Source organism: Nannobrachium achirus, assembly GCF_963921795.1.
Source record: "Nannobrachium achirus genome assembly, chromosome: 19".
In the NCBI taxonomy this organism is placed as follows: Eukaryota; Metazoa; Chordata; class Actinopteri; order Myctophiformes; family Myctophidae; genus Nannobrachium; species Nannobrachium achirus.
Window position 1 is genome coordinate 57,993,575 of NC_137826.1, and position 20,000 is coordinate 58,013,574.

The 20,000-nt window shown below is 42.4% G+C and overlaps 1 protein-coding gene across 1 annotated transcript in view; it reads left to right on the top strand.

The window, feature by feature from the left end:
- LOC308303950 (interferon-induced protein 44-like) overlaps positions 1–10,885 on the top strand; it is a gene marked incomplete at its 5' end in the record, with an annotated part of 26,027 nt that extends 15,142 nt beyond the window's left edge. The window contains 4 exons of the mRNA XM_080748495.1: positions 701–853; positions 3,035–3,206; positions 6,392–6,492; positions 8,650–10,885. Of these exons, the coding sequence (XP_080604621.1) occupies positions 701–853; positions 3,035–3,206; positions 6,392–6,492; positions 8,650–8,868 (645 nt within the window). The 3' untranslated portion in view covers positions 8,869–10,885. The remainder of the gene's footprint in view (positions 1–700; positions 854–3,034; positions 3,207–6,391; positions 6,493–8,649) is intronic.
- Between the last annotated feature and the right edge of the window lie 9,115 nt (positions 10,886–20,000).

Consider the following 20,000-nt stretch of genomic DNA (forward strand, 5'->3'; position numbering starts at 1 on the left):
CCCCTCCCCTACGCGAGGCTTTTCGTCCCCTACTAATACAGACAGAATGCCATTCCCAGCACCTGTACCTCTGTGGCTTGGTGGATTGGTCTCTAGGATTCTAATCCATGCGTCCCGGGTTCGTATCCCGGTCGTGCCAGTCTTTCTTGCTACACCCCACGGAGTTTAGGGTTAGGGGTAGAGTTGGGTTGTCTAAAAGATAACATGTAGAGGAGGTTAGGTTTAGGGTTAGGGGTAGAGTTGGGTTGTCTAAAAGATAACATGTAGACATAGTGACATTGTGGCTCAAAGGGACTGTAGTGCCTTGGACTGCTGCAGGCCAATCACACGCTGCCAGGGTGGGGCTACGGAAAAAGATGACGCGTTGCCACCCGGTGTGGGTACAGTTTTTCAAATTGTTTTCAAATGTCAAACATGGCCGCCAAGTAAATATGGTCAATTGTGCATCCCTTATAGTTCTAATAATCTTGACCATTGTGCATCCCTTACAGTTCTAATAATCTTGACCATTGTGCATCCCTTACAGTTCTAATAATCTTGACCATTGTGCATCCCTTACAGTTCTAATAATCTTGACCATTGTGCATCCCTTACAGTTCTAATAATCTTGACCATTGTGCATCCCTTACAGTTCTAATAATCTTGACCATTGTGCATCCTTACAGTTCTAATAATCTTGACCATTGTGCATCCCTTACAGTTCCGCACCTACCAGATTAAAGCTGGGAGGCAGGGCAGAGCTCTGCCAATCATCCTGTGCGACACCATGGGATTGGAGGAGACCAGCGGGGCGGGGCTTAACGTGGACGACGTAATCAGCATCTCCAGAGGTCACATCACAGACAAATATCAGGTGAATCGTCTTCTTGATCTACAAGCTTAAAGGAAGGGTAACATAACGGGCACTACTTTGTGTCAATAGAACAGTGACATAGTTGTGAACATATTTGCCAATGCAACTATACCCTGAAAGGGTTAATATTGGGAGCTGTAGGAAGAAGGAAGTCCCAACTCCCGAGGCACCGCCCAGCCGCCTCGGAATGTGACGAGCCAAAACAGTGCGTAATCTGTAGAACACGCTCACGTGACCCAATGATAAGTGAATGGGAAAAGGCTGTGGGAATTACGCTATTGTATACTTTAATAATAAAGATAAATACATAACATTGTTAATGACCATGACCAACGATCTGAATTCTGTCCCCTCGTTATATTATTTTATTAATTTACGTGACTGATTTCGCTATATTCATATTGAAACAAGAGCTTGCAGTCGCGAGGGGCGTGTCTTGACTCGCTCCAGGCTTGCTAGAGCGGCCGGCTACTGGAGCTCTGCCAGGCCGAGTGGCCGGGCTCATCCGTGGGTAGAACTAGAGGGGACTCGGTGTTTGGTTATGTAGGTTTTTTTCTGTTTTTTTACGATGAACAACGATATGTATATGTATGATATATCACACGTTGTTTTATGTTTTGTAATTGATGGGACTGATTTCGCTGTATTCATGCTGAAGCACAGCTCGCACGAGTCTACAGTCGCGAGGGGCGGGTTTTGACTTCGCTCCAGGCTTTGTGGATAGCGGCTGCTGTTCGCTGTTCATGCTGCGATGAGAGGTTCATGTGGGGGATGAACAAGCCATTGTGACTCGGTGATTTTTATGGAGCTTTTCTTTCCCGGGCCGTTCCTGGGACAAATCATCATGACAAAATAAGATAAATAGGGGACAGCCGAACAGGGCGACTATTTGTGAGGATAAGTGAATAATAATTAGAAGATAGAGTTAAAATAAAACATTAAACCAAGCACTTGGACCGAGGCTTGCGCTCGCATCTACGCTCGGGACTCGTGTGTAAAGTAACTAAGTAGCCAACATTTACTCAAGTACTAAACCAAGGACTTTGACCGAGGCTTGTCATCATTGAGTGTAAAGTAACTAAGTAGCCTACATTTACTCAAGTATTGATGTACTTTGAGGCGGAGATAGCCACGACCAGCTCTTCTTCTAATCGGCTCGCCTGCAGTCGGTAACTAAGTAGGCTACATTTACTCCTGTACTTAAGTAGGGCCCTACAATTTTGAGGTATTTTTACTTTACTGGAGTGTTTTACATTTCAGTACTTTTATTTCTACTCCACTTCATCTCAAAATAAATCATTGTAGGCTACTTTTACTCCCCTAAAGTTATTTTAAAAAAAAAAGTTATTAAAAATACTTTGTTTAATTATTATTACAAACCATTCATTAATTACTATATATACATCGGCCATTTGAAATTAGCCGATCTACAAGCTCACAGTCCGTGACGGACATTTTCTTGTAACGGTTTATTTCTACATTGTAGTATCGATACTGTTACTTGTTGATACTTTTACTTGAGTACAAAATATGAGTACTTCTTCCACCGCTGCGCTGTCAGTCCGAGTCCGTGCAGCCGTGCTGACAAAGGAAACAGCACGGGGGGCGTGTCCAGCTTGCATTTCACCGAGACAAGAGGGCAGGAGAGATTCTCTAGCGTTCGTCATTTTCACGCGACAACTTTATTTCCGAAGTTATTTCCCAAAATGGCCCCAGTTGGTCTTATTAATTTATAAACCTCAAATGTAACTATATATTTCCAAACTAATATGACTCAAATATATGTTAAAAATACTTAGGGGGACCTTTAGAGACATGTGTCAACAGTTTTACAAGGCAAATTTCATGGTGCCTACACTTTAAAGCCCGGCACCAAGTGCTGCGCTGTGAGCTTGTTGAACTGCTATTTTTGAAAAAAATAATGTGTGCCAATCTTTGAATACATACAGTATACAAATTATAAGTGAACATTTGTAAATCAAGACAATCTTTCTTGGGGTCCCTGGAAAAAAATATTTTCAGATGGGGGTCCGATGTAGGGTGAATATAATTCTGGGGGTCCTTGACATTAAAAGATCTATAGAAACATACGTTTATCAGAAAACCATTAGGATTTAGAAGATTTTATTTTTTAGAAACAGTCATGAGTGTAATTAATCTTCGTTCCCCTGGTCTGTGCAGTTCAACAGTGCAGTTCCTCTGCAGCCAGAGAACCAGGGCTACAAGAAGAACCCAGGTCTTCAGGACAGAGTCCACTGTGTGGTCTACGTCATCGACTCCACCAAGGTCTCCATCATGTCCTCCAAGCTGGAGGACAAACTGACCGCCATTCGAGGCAAGATCAACCTAATCGGTCAGTTCCTTACCAACACATCACCACTGTTAGGACCGATATATGATCAAGATCAACCTAATCGGTCAGTTCCTTACCAACACATCACCACTGTTAGGACCGATATATGATCAAGATCAACCTAATCGGTCAGTTCCTTACCAACACATCACCACTGTTAGGACCGATATATGATCAAGATCAACCTAATCGGTCAGTTCCTTACCAACACATCACCACTGTTAGGACCGATATATGATCAAGATCAACCTAATCGGTCAGTTCCTTACCAACACATCACCACTGTTAGAACCGATATATGATCAAGATCAACCTAATCGGTCAGTTCCTTACCAACACATCACCACTGTTAGGACCGATATATGATCAAGATCAACCTAATCGGTCAGTTCCTTACCAACACATCACCACTGTTAGGACCGATATATGATCAAGATCAACCTAATCGGTCAGTTCCTTACCAACACATCACCACTGTTAGGACCGATATATGATCAAGATCAACCTAATCGGTCAGTTCCTTACCAACACATCACCACTGTTAGGACCGATATATGATCAAGATCAACCTAATCGGTCAGTTCCTTACCAACACATCACCACTGTTAGGACCGATATATGATCAAGATCAACCTAATCGGTCAGTTCCTTACCAACACATCACCACTGTTAGGACCGATATATGATCAAGATCAACCTAATCGGTCAGTTCCTTACCAACACATCACCACTGTTAGGACCGATATATGATCAAGATCAACCTAATCGGTCAGTTCCTTACCAACACATCACCACTGTTAGGACCGATATATGATCAAGATCAACCTAATCGGTCAGTTCCTTACCAACACATCACCACTGTTAGGACCGATATATGATCAAGATCAACCTAATCGGTCAGTTCCTTACCAACACATCACCACTGTTAGGACCGATATATGATCAAGATCAACCTAATCGGTCAGTTCCTTACCAACACATCACCACTGTTAGGACCGATATATGATCAAGATCAACCTAATCGGTCAGTTCCTTACCAACACATCACCACTGTTAGGACCGATATATGATCAAGATCAACCTAATCGGTCAGTTCCTTACCAACACATCACCACTGTTAGGACCGATATATGATCAAGATCAACCTAATCGGTCAGTTCCTTACCAACACATCACCACTGTTAGGACCGATATATGATCAAGATCAACCTAATCGGTCAGTTCCTTACCAACACATCACCACTGTTAGGACCGATATATGATCAAGATCAACCTAATCGGTCAGTTCCTTACCAACACATCACCACTGTTAGGACCGATATATGATCAAGATCAACCTAATCGGTCAGTTCCTTACCAACACATCACCACTGTTAGGACCGATATATGATCAAGATCAACCTAATCGGTCAGTTCCTTACCAACACATCACCACTGTTAGGACCGATATATGATCAAGATCAACCTAATCGGTCAGTTCCTTACCAACACATCACCACTGTTAGGACCGATATATGATCAAGATCAACCTAATCGGTCAGTTCCTTACCAACACATCACCACTGTTAGGACCGATGTATGATCAAGATCAACCTAATCGGTCAGTTCCTTACCAACACATCACCACTGTTAGGACCGATGTATGATCAAGATCAACCTAATCGGTCAGTTCCTTACCAACACATCACCACTGTTAGAACCGATATATGATCAAGATCAACCTAATCGGTCAGTTCCTTACCAACACATCACCACTGTTAGGACCGATATATGATCAAGATCAACCTAATCGGTCAGTTCCTTACCAACACATCACCACTGTTAGGACCGATATATGATCAAGATCAACCTAATCGGTCAGTTCCTTACCAACACATCACCACTGTTAGGACCGATATATGATCAAGATCAACCTAATCGGTCAGTTCCTTACCAACACATCACCACTGTTAGGACCGATATATGATCAAGATCAACCTAATCGGTCAGTTCCTTACCAACACATCACCACTGTTAGGACCGATATATGCAGTGGTGGAAAAGGTACTCACATGTTTTACTAAAACGTATCAATACTGCAATGTAGAAATACTCTGTAGTGTAAGGGCACAGTCACACCCAAAGTATGGCTCTGCCATTTGCGGATTTCTACAAAATTTCGCTCCATTACCATTGAAATGCATTGGCAGAATCCGCTTATAAGCTGGCAACCATACTTTGGTGCCGCTTAGGGCACGGTCACACCAGGAAAAGAATATTCTACCTATGATAGTGGATCCAGCCAATGCATTTCAATGGGAATGGTGTGGATTTACTGTCCTGAAAGTGAGTGACAGGTCCTACTGCTCATTGGGACAAAATGCGCTCTCTGTGTTTTTTAGCTCACAAAAAGAGTTGATCGGCTGGAAACCATGCTTTGGTGAGACCGTGGCTTTACAAGTAAAAGTCCGGAATTCAAAATGTACTTGAGCAAAACTACTTAAGTATTGGCTTCAAAATGTACTTAAAGTACCAAAAGTAGAAAGAACTCACTATGCAGAATGTCCCGTTTCATGTTTTCAAATGTATACACATCTTTTGAGAATATCAGATCTACAAGCTCACAACGTGTTGCACACCACTGCAAACACATCACCCCTTTTAGGCCCAATAATGCATATGCACCGCCATGTCACGCAGCGAAAATAGCCGATCTACAAGCTCATAATGCGTTCCGACCGCGACATATTGAGAGCTTGCAGATCAGCTATTTTAGGCACTGGATACTTTGGAACAAGGTAGTATGAATGAGGCTTATCAATTTAATGTGACACATTGTGAGCTTGTAGATCTATTTCTTTTTTATACATCGTATACATTTGAAAACTTGTGAAATGGAGATTCTCCATAGTGAGTCCTTTCTACTTTTGGTACCATGTACATTTTGATACCAAAACGTTTGTAGTTACTTGTAACATTGCAGTATTAATAGGCTTACTTTTACTCAAGTAAAAAAGGGGAGTACTTTCCAGAATTCATCCTTTTTTTACCCAAGTAAAAAAGGGGAGTATTTTCTCCACCACTGCCACTGTCTAATAGTGGACCATTTATGTTTTCAATGTACCACACAAAAGGATCACAGTTCCACAGTCCTGGGGTGTTTTATTTATGACCTTTGTGTCTTGTTGTGCTGTGCTGTTTTCCAGGGATTCCTCAGTTGGTCCTGCTGACCAAAGTGGATGAAACCTGCCCCCTGGTGGCAAAGGACCTGACCAAGGTTTATCACAGCCTCTACATCCAGACCAAGGTGAGTTCTGACACAAGGTTTATCACTCTACATCCTCACCAAGGTGAGTTCTGAGAACTTCTGACACAAGGTTTATCACAGCCACTACATCCACACCAAAGTGAGTTCTGACACAAGGTTTATCACAGCCTCTACATCCAGACCAAGGTGAGTTCTGACACAAGGTTTATCACAGCCTCTACATCCAGACCAAGGTGAGTTCTGACACAAGGTTTATCACAGCCTCTACATCCAGACCAAGGTGAGTTCTGACACAAGGTTTATCACAGCCTCTACATCCAGACCAAGGTGAGTTCTGACACAAGGTTTATCACAGCTTCTACATCCACACCAAGGTGAGTTCTGACACAAGGTTTATCACAGCCTCTACATCCAGACCAAGGTGAGTTCTGACACAAGGTTTATCACAGCTTCTACATCCACACCAAGGTGAGTTCTGACACAAGGTTTATCACAGCCTCTACATCCTCACCAAGGTGAGTTCTGACACAAGGTTTATAACAGCTTCTACATCCACACCAAGGTGAGTTCTGACACAAGGTTTATCACAGCCTCTACATCCACACCAAGGTGAGTTCTGACACAAGGTTTATCACAGCCTCTACATCCACACCAAGGTGAGTTCTGACACAAGGTTTATCACAGCCTCTACATCCACACCAAGGTGAGTTCTGACACAAGGTTTATCACAGCCTCTACATCCAGACCAAGGTGAGTTCTGACACAAGGTTTATCACAGCCTCTACATCCTCACCAATGTGAGTTCTGACACAAGGTTTATCACAGCCTCTACATCCACACCAAAGTGAGTTCTGACACAAGGTTTATCACAGCCTCTACATCCACACCAAGGTGAGTTCTGACACAAGGTTTATCACAGCCTCTACATCCACACCAAGGTGAGTTCTGAAGGTTTATAACAGCTTCTACATCCACACCAAGGTGAGTTTATGTATTGTACTGTTCTATGGATTGATTATATGTGATCTTAAATCATGCAACTGAAGATTCAATGTTATGTATGTGTAAAGTTGTATATCATGCTTTGCTCTGGGGGGTTTGTGATATCAGATTATGTCTCATGTTCAAGCCTATGATCTGTTATATCACAGCAGAGCTACACCGCCAAACTAAATGCAATATCATCTATCTATAAATGCGAGAAGTCTCTGTCTGTCTGTGTGTCTGTAATCCGCGTATCTCGAGAACCGTTCGTCCCACCGGCTTCAGATTCGGCACGTGCGTTCCCCGCCGCGGCACGGAGTGCAGTGCCGGGTCTCGACCCGACCCGACGCGCGGTTTTCCTGAACCGGCGAGAAACGTTCGGAATCTCCTTATGCGGGGTTGATTGTTGACATCAGGCTGTTCCGGAGGAAATCGGCGAAAGCTCTGACTCATTGTGACATCACTTCATAAAAGGCTCTGACATCACGTACGCCACATGAGTCAACAAAAAATCTCTGTGAGTGGTATGTATGTATGTAATCCGCGTATCTCGAGAACCGTTCGTCCCACGGGCACGCGCGTTCTCCATATATGGGCATAAAATGAATGCCCCCATATATGGGCATAAAATGGATTGCAGACAGACAGATACAGATATCTCCATATATGGACATAAATGGACAGAGGCAAACAGATGGTCAAAGATCTCCATATATGGGCATAAAATGGACGCAGACAGACAGATACAGATATCTCCATATATGGGCATAAATGGACACAGGCAAACAGATGTTCAAAACGGGTCCTATGACAACAGGTATAATGAGGTTTGCATTAAAGGGGGAACCGGCACTGTGTCTGCAACACAGTTGGAGGCACAGACAGATACTCCATATATGGGCATAAAATGGACGCAGATAGACAGATATCTCCATATCTGGGCATAAAATGGACCCAGAACTATAACTGCAGTGATCTCCATATATGGACATAAAATGGACGCCGACAGACAGACAGACAGATACAGATATCTCCATATATGGGCATAAATGGACACAGGACACGAGTTGGCCAGGTCGCCGACTAGACGCTTCTAGTTGCATAAATGATAAATATCATCACAACAAATGGTATGGTTAATCAAAATAAATTGCGTGGTTAATCCTGTGCTGAAATTTATCAAATCAATATTATTTTGTTTTTTCTATGCAGTGTCAAGAGATCAGCCGGCGTCTGGGTGTTCCGCTGTCCCTAGTGGTTCCTGTGAAGAACTACAGCCAGGATCTGGAGTTGGACCAGAGCTGTGACGTTCTGCTGCTCAGTGCTGTCAATCAGATGCTGCGCTTCGCCGACGACTACTTTGACGACGTCAGCGACCAGTTCCCCGAGGACAACGCAGTCACCGAGGAACCCAGCGACTCTGACGATTAAGATAACCTGTTCTCAGTCAAAATGAGTCTGAATGCATTTAGACTCTCTGTTGAATTATCTTGGATCACAATATTAACCCTCTCCTATTTACGCTACTTCTACTTTAAATGCAATTCCTGAACTGGTTCTGGATTGTAAATCCAGCCGTGGTATGCTGATCTTGAACTAGTTCTGGATATGGTTTTATATTACATGACACTAGCATGCAGTCAATGTAACCCGCGGGTGAAAGAAAACTCACTGTGCTTCCATCCATTGGGCGATGACATCACCAGGAAGCGAGTAACCTCCATAGGCTCCTATTCGTTGCACTGTAAAGAAACGGCTCTATCTCGGAAACTTTCTCCAAAAACGCTTAGATCGCAGAGAAACGCTTTTTTTTCCACAGCGACATTCGGCCGTAACTGTCGGCCGCGGTGAAAACTTTTCTTCTCTGTGTAAAAGTAAACATCCTGATCGACATTACAACATCGTGAATTTCCACAAATTTGACACGATCGTGGCTTCCGGTGGTCTTCAAAATAAAGCGCAGTCAACGGCGGCACACTATATCCAAATATTGCAAAACTAATGGCACTAAAAGTGTTAAGATTCAGGCATTCATGGAAATGATTTAGCTCTGGACATTATAAAATGGACAAAATACACTAACCATCAATATTGTATTTTTTAATAGTTGATGCATGACGATCAATGGGGTAATCTCTCTTTTTCGACGGCCCATCATTTCGACTAAGGGTTTGGGTTTAGGCATAGTGGTTAACATTCACCATGTTAGCATTCACCAGCGTTGGCAGGTTAGCGTTTCATCAGGTTAACATTCACCCACGTCGAAAAGATGACACGCTCCCATGATCAATGCCATTTATTTACTAATTCAAAAGTTCAATTTAACCCAACTCTTAGATGTTGCTGTTAGTTAGATCATCCATTGCCTTCTCTTTATTTTGTAATTCATTTTTCTTTCTTTTTTTTCCATCTTATTCTAATCTGAATAATCAGGGATTGAATGTTCCTTTTCTTAACCCTGCAAGACCCGAATTAATTTCTACTGGCCGAAAAAAAAATCCTAAATCCTAATCACAGGAAAATGTAATGTTAAAAAATGTATAATGTTTTTGTAAGGTTGTATAGCCATAAATCATAAATCATGCTCTAATTTGCATTTTGGGGATATTTTTCACAATAATATGTACATATTGTACATATTATTGTACATATGTACATGTTCTAGACATTCTAATGATCACGAAAAAATATATTACAGGCATTTTACTTATGTTTTAGTGTGGAATAACGTCAGTTAAAAAGTGAGATGTTGTCGTCCAGACGCTGGAATTTCAACTTCTCTGGGAGGTGTGAATGTCAGCCCCTGTGGGGGGCATTTATATGCAAATATCGTGGCCAATGGCATTGTAATACTAAACAATAGGATTTAATGGTGATGTTAATGTGAAAAAAGAACAGGACTAACTAACTATAACATTTTTTTTTAAATGATTAAAAAAAATGTTGCCAAAAAGCAACGCTGGGCCTTGCTATAGTGGTTTTGGTTTGTTGGGAGTCTTGGGACGATCCCTTGTCATAAAGAAACTAGGTTTGTATTTGGAGATTTTTAATTTGGGGATAAATTGGATATCTTATGGAAAGGTTCAGTTCAAGTATTCAGGTAAACATCTACAGTATATACTTACCATGTACATCCTTGACAGATGTGTATAGACTTTTGTTTATTGATCACATTTACGGAAGGCTACTGAAGCTTTCTTGGCTTCTGTTAAACAGGATCTCATGCTTGTCCTGAACGAGGAGTTGTTATGTGCATTTAATTTGCATTGAAAGCTATTATGAAGCCATTAAGATGTTTGAGACAAACAACACAACATTCCATGGTTGATCTTTGTTTGCAACACTGACAGAACCTTTGATCTGATCCTTCATCATCTTTACTGAGTGGAATCTCACAGTTCATCCATGTTATCTCTGGGTTCTGATAATAAAGTCTCTGAGTTTCTATCACATCTTTGCTGTCACAATTCTCAGTGATGCTGCTTGTCAAAGTGAAAACAGAAAGTAATTACAAAAAACATTGGATTTACACCTGACTCATGTTATGGCTACATTATGGCTCTGAGTAAAACGACCACTAAAGACTTAATTTAAACCCATGGAACCCAAGGCCAGGTACATGAGGTGCAGTGGTGGAAAAAGTACTCGCACTCTGTACTTAAGTAAAAGTGTCAATACTGCAAAATAGAAATATTAAGTTAAGTCAAAGTCTGGAATTCAAAATGTACTCGAGTAAAAGTACTAAGTGTTGTCACCAAAATGAACTTAAAGTACCAAAAGTAAAAAGAAATTACAAAATGTTTGAAAATAGCTGAATGCGTCGCATTGTGACACATTTACTTAACAACTCACTCAATGCCAATGACGTCTCATGCCGTCTTTTTTCAATGGGCCTTGAGTGCCAATGACGTCTTTAGATAAAAGGCAATCATTTTTTTTAAAGATGTCAAAATGACCTGAGATCAGAGAGATGCTTTTCTCTGTTTGTGTGTTGGCTCCCTCGTTTAGCTGATTGAGAAAATGTGTGTTCATTCTAGTGGATGGACACTTTCTTTGATTCAAACAGCTCTCTCTCTGGAACCATTTGTCTGATTGACAAAATTCTTTTTGCCACTAAATCACAACAACTGTGTCTATTTCTTTTTTATTTATTTATTGCATAGTAAAGAAAAACATACAAAATCCTGGCACATCTACCTTGGGGCCATTTTGGCCCTTGGCACAGAACAGTACTTAAGTAAATGTACTTAGTTACTTTACACCACTGATGAGTAAGGATGGGTATCATTCACCTTTGGATCGATACGATACCTTTTTCGATACCATTTTCGATACTTTTTATTTAAGTTTAAAGGAGCTATAGTCAACTGTTAGACTAGGATGTAAACAAAGTATCGGTCCGACAATGTCCAAAATTATTATTTTATCATTATTTTACGCTTTTTGTGGTCATTTTTTAATTGAAACACATATATGAAGCTTATTTCTTTATAAAAAAATTCAAAACATTTTTATTTTAGCATCTGTTTTTCAAGAACAAGTTGACTATAGCTCCTTTAATTTCAACATGGAAAGAGTGGTGACTCGCTGGCTGCTGCGGTAGAGCAGAGGTGATGATGATGATCACACAGTGTGGCGGAGCGGAGAGTATAGACGTTGGATAATCATCATAATAATAAACATTATAGCCTATAATCGGCTATTTTCCACAGTAACGAGTGTAGCCTACTAAAGCAGTCATTAAACTTTCAGTAGCCCAACTGTTACAGATGCGACCGGCCAGGGGTGTGTTCCAGAGTATCGAAACGAGGTACCGTTTTTACGTGAACGATACTCTATAGTACCGACGTCATGCGATCGATACCATTTAAAGTATCGCAGACAATACCCATCCCTACTGATGAGGAGGTACTGTACATCTAGCTGAGGAAGCCATGTCCCTGAAAGATAAAAATCTAATTAGATGTAAAACAAAAAGATGGTGGTAAGTAACCCACCTGGAAATGTACCTTCAGTTTACTCAAGAGCTGAAGAGACAGGTGGACCCGTTACAGAAAAAATAAAAATAAATCTCAGTGGGGATCAGGGACCCTCAGGGGTCCTCGGGGGTGGGGTTCCACGTGGTCCCCATCATAATGATTGATATTAAACCAAATGGACACACGTTTATGTAACTGACAGTGTACAAGTGGAACCAAATGCACCCGTAAGGGTTCATTTGGTTCCTTTGTACACTGGGATACACAGCATGATCCGTTTCAATGATGACAGGCTATTTTACGAGAGGTGGCCCCAGTGTCACGAGGAGACGACTTAGGCAAAAATATAGCTTGTAGCAACCAAGTGTCTTTCGCCCGTTTTTCGTACCTTCACACCCCCGCGTCTGCCTCCACAACGCCGAGAGCTATCTTTAGAGGGGTCCCTGGTTCCTGTGCGTTCAGGCATTCCGGAGAAACGGACTACTTCACCCTGCCTGGTAGGCGAGATTACCTTTTGAGTAAAGAGACACACGGGCGACTACAAATATGGCGACCCCACTTCAAGATGCGCTGTGATTGGCCGGTAGTGTACCATGTGTGCATGATCGGCGATGTGATTGGGCAACGTATACACAACGTATACAGATGATGCAGATTACGTCATTTTGGCGCGAAATCCGGTCCCCAGCCAGGATCATAGAAAACATATAAAGAGAAGGCTTCAGAAGCTGAAAATAACGGAGTGGGTGTTCTAAAACTTTAGCGATTTAACAGTTAGGACAATTTTAAGATTTGTTTTATAAAAAAAGTTACATGGTATAACTTTAATATTGATGGGCGTAAAAGGGATTCTATTAGTGTGGTTGGCCTAACAGGGCATCATCTGGGAACCAGAGGTAGAGGTCAGCTCCATCAGATGTAGAGGTCAGCTCCATCAGATGTAGAGGTCAGCTCCATATATGGAGATCTAAGTAATGATCTTCTTATATGGATATCCAGGTGATGATAGTCGGCAGTCTTGATTTGCAAATTAATTCTGTCTTGGCCATATGGAGCGTCCATATATGCGCATTGCCAAATATGGGCTTAATATTGATGACATCAGATCTCCATATATGATTGCCAGAAGAGGCTGTCTTGGTCATTGAGTCAACAATGTGATGTCACAACAGGACAGCTATAGACATTGAGGTGTTACCCATCTATGGACAGACAGGATCTGTCGGGTTTCATAGTAAACTGTGACCTACGGTCGTAATATCGCTCCACAGTCATAATACATGCCTATCCAAAAATGTGGAATGCCCTACCGAAGGTCTTAAAGGAGTGTGGATCACTAGCATCCTTTAAAATCGCTGTTGGCAACTGGTAAGAACAAACCTAGCCCAGCCCTCCCCTCCCCCTTCTTTGTATATACTTACTGTTTTTATAAACAGTTTTTTTTTGTTCTTTCTTTTTTTTACCGACTATATCTACTGCATAGATACTGTGTTCTATTCGTCTGTCATTCAATGTTATATGAGATACTTAAATGGTTTCCTGTGGAAATAAGCGTAGTCTTTTCTAGGATCTCCTTTTAGTAGACCTTGTACCAGTGAACTGTACCGTCATGAAACTGTACCTTTTCCTATGCAAACTCCTAATAAAGTCTTCAATCAATCAATCAATCAATCAATCAATCAATCAATCCCTAGGATTGCCTTCAACCTATAAGTTAGCTCTGATCAAAGTGCGTTCACCTTAAACTATTGTGACACTGCAGTCAACAAGAAATCTTGTGAAATAAAGTGTTGTCAACCAACCATCAAGGACGGTGATACACGAAAGAAGACAAAGACATCCTGCCATTCCCTTCATTAATGACTCATCAAGTGCATATCTTTCTTGACTCTCAGGTTTCCTTGCTCCAGCGTTCCATTGGCATTCATACCTTGGCGTTTCTGTGAGAAGCATTTGACATGTAATTATCACGTCCAATAAATCAAAGCAAGTCAAGTGTAGCTTGCAGGGTGTGTCTTTTGTCCTCTGTTACATCTGCATGCCTTGGGAGAATACCTGATCATCACCTTAATGAAAACAACTATTTAAGCTACCATGGCAACCAAACAAAAGGCTTAGCTGGTACAACTTGTTCTCCTTCTGTCCTCAAATGACACTATCCTTGCAGCTCACTTGCAGCTGTGTGGCCTTTTGACATGGAAGCATTCTTGGTACTGATAGTCAGGTAATTTTAATAAAACCTTGGGAATAAATTCCTTACCAAACAATTTCTTCACCAATGTGTTTGTAAAGGTGTCTAGTAACATATCTAACAAAGATTGAAATTCAACATCTCTAGCAAAATGTTTGACAGCTAGGGTAATTCTTCACTTCTCATTCACTGTACTATAAGGGAAAAACTCACTCCCAAAAATATGCTTTAAGTAGCATGTTAGGGGTCTAGTTAGGTGTTTTTAATTATTCTGAATCCATTGCAAGCATTTGTTTTGCACGAAAAACATTCATTGGGCCAAAAACAGATGCAAGAAAACGATGTTTTAGTGATGAGTCATCACTTTTCACAAGGTGTATGGGGTCCATTTTTGGCCCAAGGAATGTTTTTCGTGCAAAACAAATGCTTGCAATGGATTCAGAATAATTAAAAACACCTAGTTAGACCCGTCACATCCCACTTAAAGCATATTTTTGGGAGTGATTCTTTCCCCTAATAGTACAGTGTAAGTGGATGAGACCCAGAATTACCCTAGCTGTCAAACATTTTGCTAGGGATGTTGAATTTCAATCTTTGTTAGATATATTACTAGACACCTTTACAAACACATTGGTGAATAAATTGTTTGGTAAGGAATTTATTCCCAGATTTGACAGTTATTCTGCTAATTTTTCCTGACTATGATACTAGGTACTGACACAATATTATTAGAATGTTGTGAAGTTGCTCAGTAGTTGCAGACGTATATCCCACGTTACATTAGGAGTCCAATTGGTATACATTGTAAAACTAGGCCAACGTGTTTTTGTTAAAATCATTATTTTGCACGCCCGGTCGCCCGTGGCAAAAATGACCCCTGGTCAGGTGTGTCACATGTTGTTGATCTAAGAGGATACCGAATCAGAGAAGTCAGAGCGTGTTATGTTTTGATATTGTTTAGACCATATTGTTTCAACCATGTATAGACCTATTTAATAATGGATTAATTTCAAACAGACCACTAGGGGGCAAGCCCAACTTGTTGCCAATGTTTTTTGAAAACCTTATGTCCATACCTAACACCATGCCAAACATCTAAAACTAGTCACCAACTGCATTGTTATGATTTTGCCTGAAAAACATTCCTTGGGCTGCAAACAACCCCCACTATGGTTTAGTGATGAGTCATCAATTTTCACAGTTTTGTAGGGTCCCCATTACAAATGGTCTCCGACAACGCATGAGTGCATTGGATGGGATGCCGTGGTCAGACAGAACCCTCCCTCGTTCCCGTGGGTTTGAGGTCCTGTCGTCATGATGCCCTCCGGAAGGGCACAGATCATGCCAAAAAAATCCGCTTGAAAATCCGTTCAGGCATTCATGAGATAGCCGCCATTATGTTTTCAGATCACGGGAATAACTGGGGAAACTCGTGAGGGGGCAGTCTATTTCAACATTGTGAAAAGTATGATTTAGTTTTAGTCATAGTCTTTCGAAAAAAGTGAAATGTTTTAGTTTCAGTTGACTAAATATCATTAGATTTTAGTTGACTAAATCCACAGTTGACTTTGTTGACAAAAATGTAATTTTTTGAAAAATGAATGATTTTCAGGGGTTGACACTAAGGTCTCAGAGGCACTTGCCCGTCGGGCAAGTACAGGTGGGAACAGGTTTCCATTTCGACCCCCCCCCCCCACTTCGAAACCCCCCCACTTCCCCCCCCTCCCACTTCGACCCCCCCCCCCCCCCCCCCCCCATTTCGACCTCGCCTCACCCCCCCACTTCGACCCCCTCCCACTTCGACCCCCCCCCCCCCCATTTCGACCGCGCCCCACCCCCCCACTTCGACCCCCCCCCATTTCGACCGCCCCCCCCACTCCGACCTGGGGTGTGCAAGCGACCGCCACGGATCCCGCAGTCTCTCTCATTCTCTCTCTCCATCTCCATCTCTCTCTCCCTCTTCTCTTTCTCCATCTCCCTCCCCCTCTCTCTCTCTCTCTCTCTCTCTCTCTCTCTCTCTCTCTCTCTCTCTCTCTCTCTCTCTCTTTATTATTGCTATTATTATAATTATTATTATAATTGTTATTATGGCGCAGGTTTTTTCCGTGCCTGGTGCGTAATAGGCTACTAATGACTAATTCCTGCTCTCATACTCTCTCTCCATCTCTCTCTCCCTCTTCTCTCTCTCCAGACAATTAAAACATTTATATACATTGAATGAATACAGACACTTCACAGATATACAGTACTTAAAATTAGAAAAATCCCTTGAGAATTGACCGAGCAATAAGGCTTTGTGCGTCCACCGAGGCGGCGCCAACACCCAGGCAGCATCGGAGCTTCCACCGGGGGTCCCCGGGCCCCGCGGACCACCGCCTGTCACCCCGCCGTTCAGTGGGCACCTGGGCCAGCCTGCCAGGCCCACCGGAGCCCCGGGCAGCCCCCTACGCCCTACTGGAGCCACTGACAGCAACGACGCGCCATTCCCTGCATTAATGATTGAATAATATCCTACAGAACAGATGAAATCACGTAGCTGTAATGTAGGCTATATTGCTGGCTTAATGTGTTAATTATCAGGAGCAATAAATATAGTCTATATATGCCTACTTGATTTAACAATAAATAGGCTCAAGAAAGTTGCAAAATTACAATGGGTCACTGTGACATGGCTTATTTATCAAATCTAATCAAAGCTTTATGGCTTTGCGTCGCTCACCGAAAGATCTGCAAACTCGGCAAGCATGTTGTGTAGAGTCTGTATAGACATAGGCCTACACCTCGTTGTGTGCTTGTAGGCCTAAATCGTCTATTTTTCGCTGTTTGGCGACCAATCCCGACCCTCCGCGGGTTCTGGCTGCACGGGGTCTGTCTTGTTATCAATCTTCGGCCAAAAACTGAAGGACATGGAATATAGGCTACTGAAAAGGCGCACCTTCGCACGACGCTAATAGGCTCTTATTAATCAGAGTTTCTGATTAATAAGAGGCTGTAGCGTCGTGCTCTATATCTCCTCTGATTCAGAGGAGATATAGAAAGGTGTGTGCGTGTGGGGACTGAACTGGACCCTCCTGTCTATAGGCTACTTTCCTGTGCGTCTTTGACCTACTGTACCAACCACAGAAGCCTACCACACACACAGACACACTCCCTGGGTAGGTCTGTTATTGAGCTGGCCATATAACAGTAACGCATTGTACTTTTTCTTGGAGTAGGCTATTTGCTTTATTCAATCATACATGCATTTTGCACCAGTGCTTATTACTGCCTATTTTGCTTAGGCCTATTTAATATGCAATGAATTAATTAAACGGGTATAGGGATTAATGGCATCAATGGACTGTTACTGTATATGGACAGCCTTAAGCAGAGGACACATTTCTTTATGGCTGCTTTTCAACCAGTGGTCCTTGAGGGGATCCCAGGTGGTCCCCAGCTAAAGAGTTGTGGACCACCTTATATCTGTAACTAAAATGAAACCAAATGGACCCACCCGTTAACTGTAAGCATAAAACGAATTGACGGTATAGCTGGCACGGAGCGCGACGCGTCTGTCTGTCTGTCTGTCTGTCTGTCTGTCTGTCTGTCTGTCTGTCTGTCTGTCTGTCCGTCCATCACAGCGGCGCTCTCTCTCTCTCTCTCTCACAGAATGGAAACGACAGTTACCATACTACCAGACCAGTAACGACTCATCGAGAGAGGGAGAAGTTCATATATAGAGGATACAGCCAAAAGCGACCTGATCATTTAGTTGACAGCGCCATGCAGCCGTTAACTGCTGCTGCTTATTTATTTAGGAAAAGAAAAAAATGACAGAAAGAGAGAGAGGGAGAGAGCGATCGATCCACTCCCAGCCAGTGTGCATAAAGTTCAAGTTCATTTAGGCCTACGTGTATATTCGTTTTTCCCGAGGGGCGATTTGGTTGCAGCAATAGGCCTACATAACTTAAGAGCGCAAATGTGTGTGTGCGTGCGTGTCTGTGCGTGCGTGTGTGTGCGTGCGTGTGTGCGTGTGTGTCCAGAAACGTTTTGGAAACGCCACCTTAATTGTCTTCTTGGCTTGCGATCATAAATAGCCTACGAATAACGAAACCACCAGCAAAATATCCTATCAGATAAATTAAGGGGACTGGGGTAAAGGGATATAAGAAATTGTCCATTTTAGAAGTATTTAAGCATTTTTGTTCGTTTAATGCACTTGTAGGCTTATATGGAGCGATTGGAGCCTATTAGGCTATTTTATAGGCCTATGGGCCGTCAGGCGCACAAATATGGATTGTTTATGTGATGATGATAATGATATAGATATAGGCCTAATGCAACAGCGCGACAATAGGTGCATTTACATGACCAATCTGATCTAAATAAAGACAGACAGACAGACAGACAGACAGACAGACAGACAGACAGACAGACAGACAGACAGCGTTGTGCACAACTGTGCGACTTGTCAGTAGCTATATATTCCATGTCCATCAGTTTTGGGCCGACGATATCATTTGATAACAAGACAGACCCCAGCCAAACTGCGAAAAATTGCCGATCTACAAGCTCACAAAGAGGTGTGTCTACAGACTACACAACATGCATGCTTGCGAGTTTGCAGATCTGGTGAGCTACCCAAAGGCATACTATAAAGCTTTGATTAGATTTGATTAAATAAGCCATGTCACAGTGACCCATTGTAATTTGGCAACTTTTTTGAGCCTATTTATTGTTAAATCAAGTAGGCGTATAGACTATATTTATTGCTCCTAATAATTAACAAATTAAGCCAGCAATATAGCCTACATTACAGCTAGGCCTACGTGATTTCATCTGTTCTGTAGGATATTATTCAATCATTAATGCGGGGAATGGCGCGTCGTTGCTGTCCGTGGCTCCAGTAGGGCGTAGGGGGCTGCCCGGGGCTCCGGTGGGCCTGGCAGGCTGGCCCAGGTGCCCACTGAACGGCGGGGTGACAGGCGGTGGTCCGCGGGGCCCGGGGACCCCCGGAGGAAGCTCCGATGCTGCCTGGGTGTTGGCGCCGCCTCGGTGGACGCACAAAGCCTTATTGCTCGGTCAATTCTCAAGGGATTTTTCTAATTTTAAGTACTGTATATCTGTGAAGTGTCTGTATTCATTCAGTGTATATAAATGTTTTAATTGTCCCTCCATCAAACCATCAAGCTTGAAGTAGGCCTACAGAAATAATACTAGCCCGTTACAAGATTGCGTTGAGAGAGAGAGAGAGAGAGAGAGAGAGAGAGAGAGAGAGAGAGAGAGAGAGAGAGAAAGAGAAAGAGAGAGAGAGAGAGGGAGAGAGAGAGAGAGAAAGAGAGGGAGAGAGAGAAAGAAAGAAAGAAAGAAAGAAAGAGAGAGAGAGAGATGGGGGGGAGATGCACATAAACTCA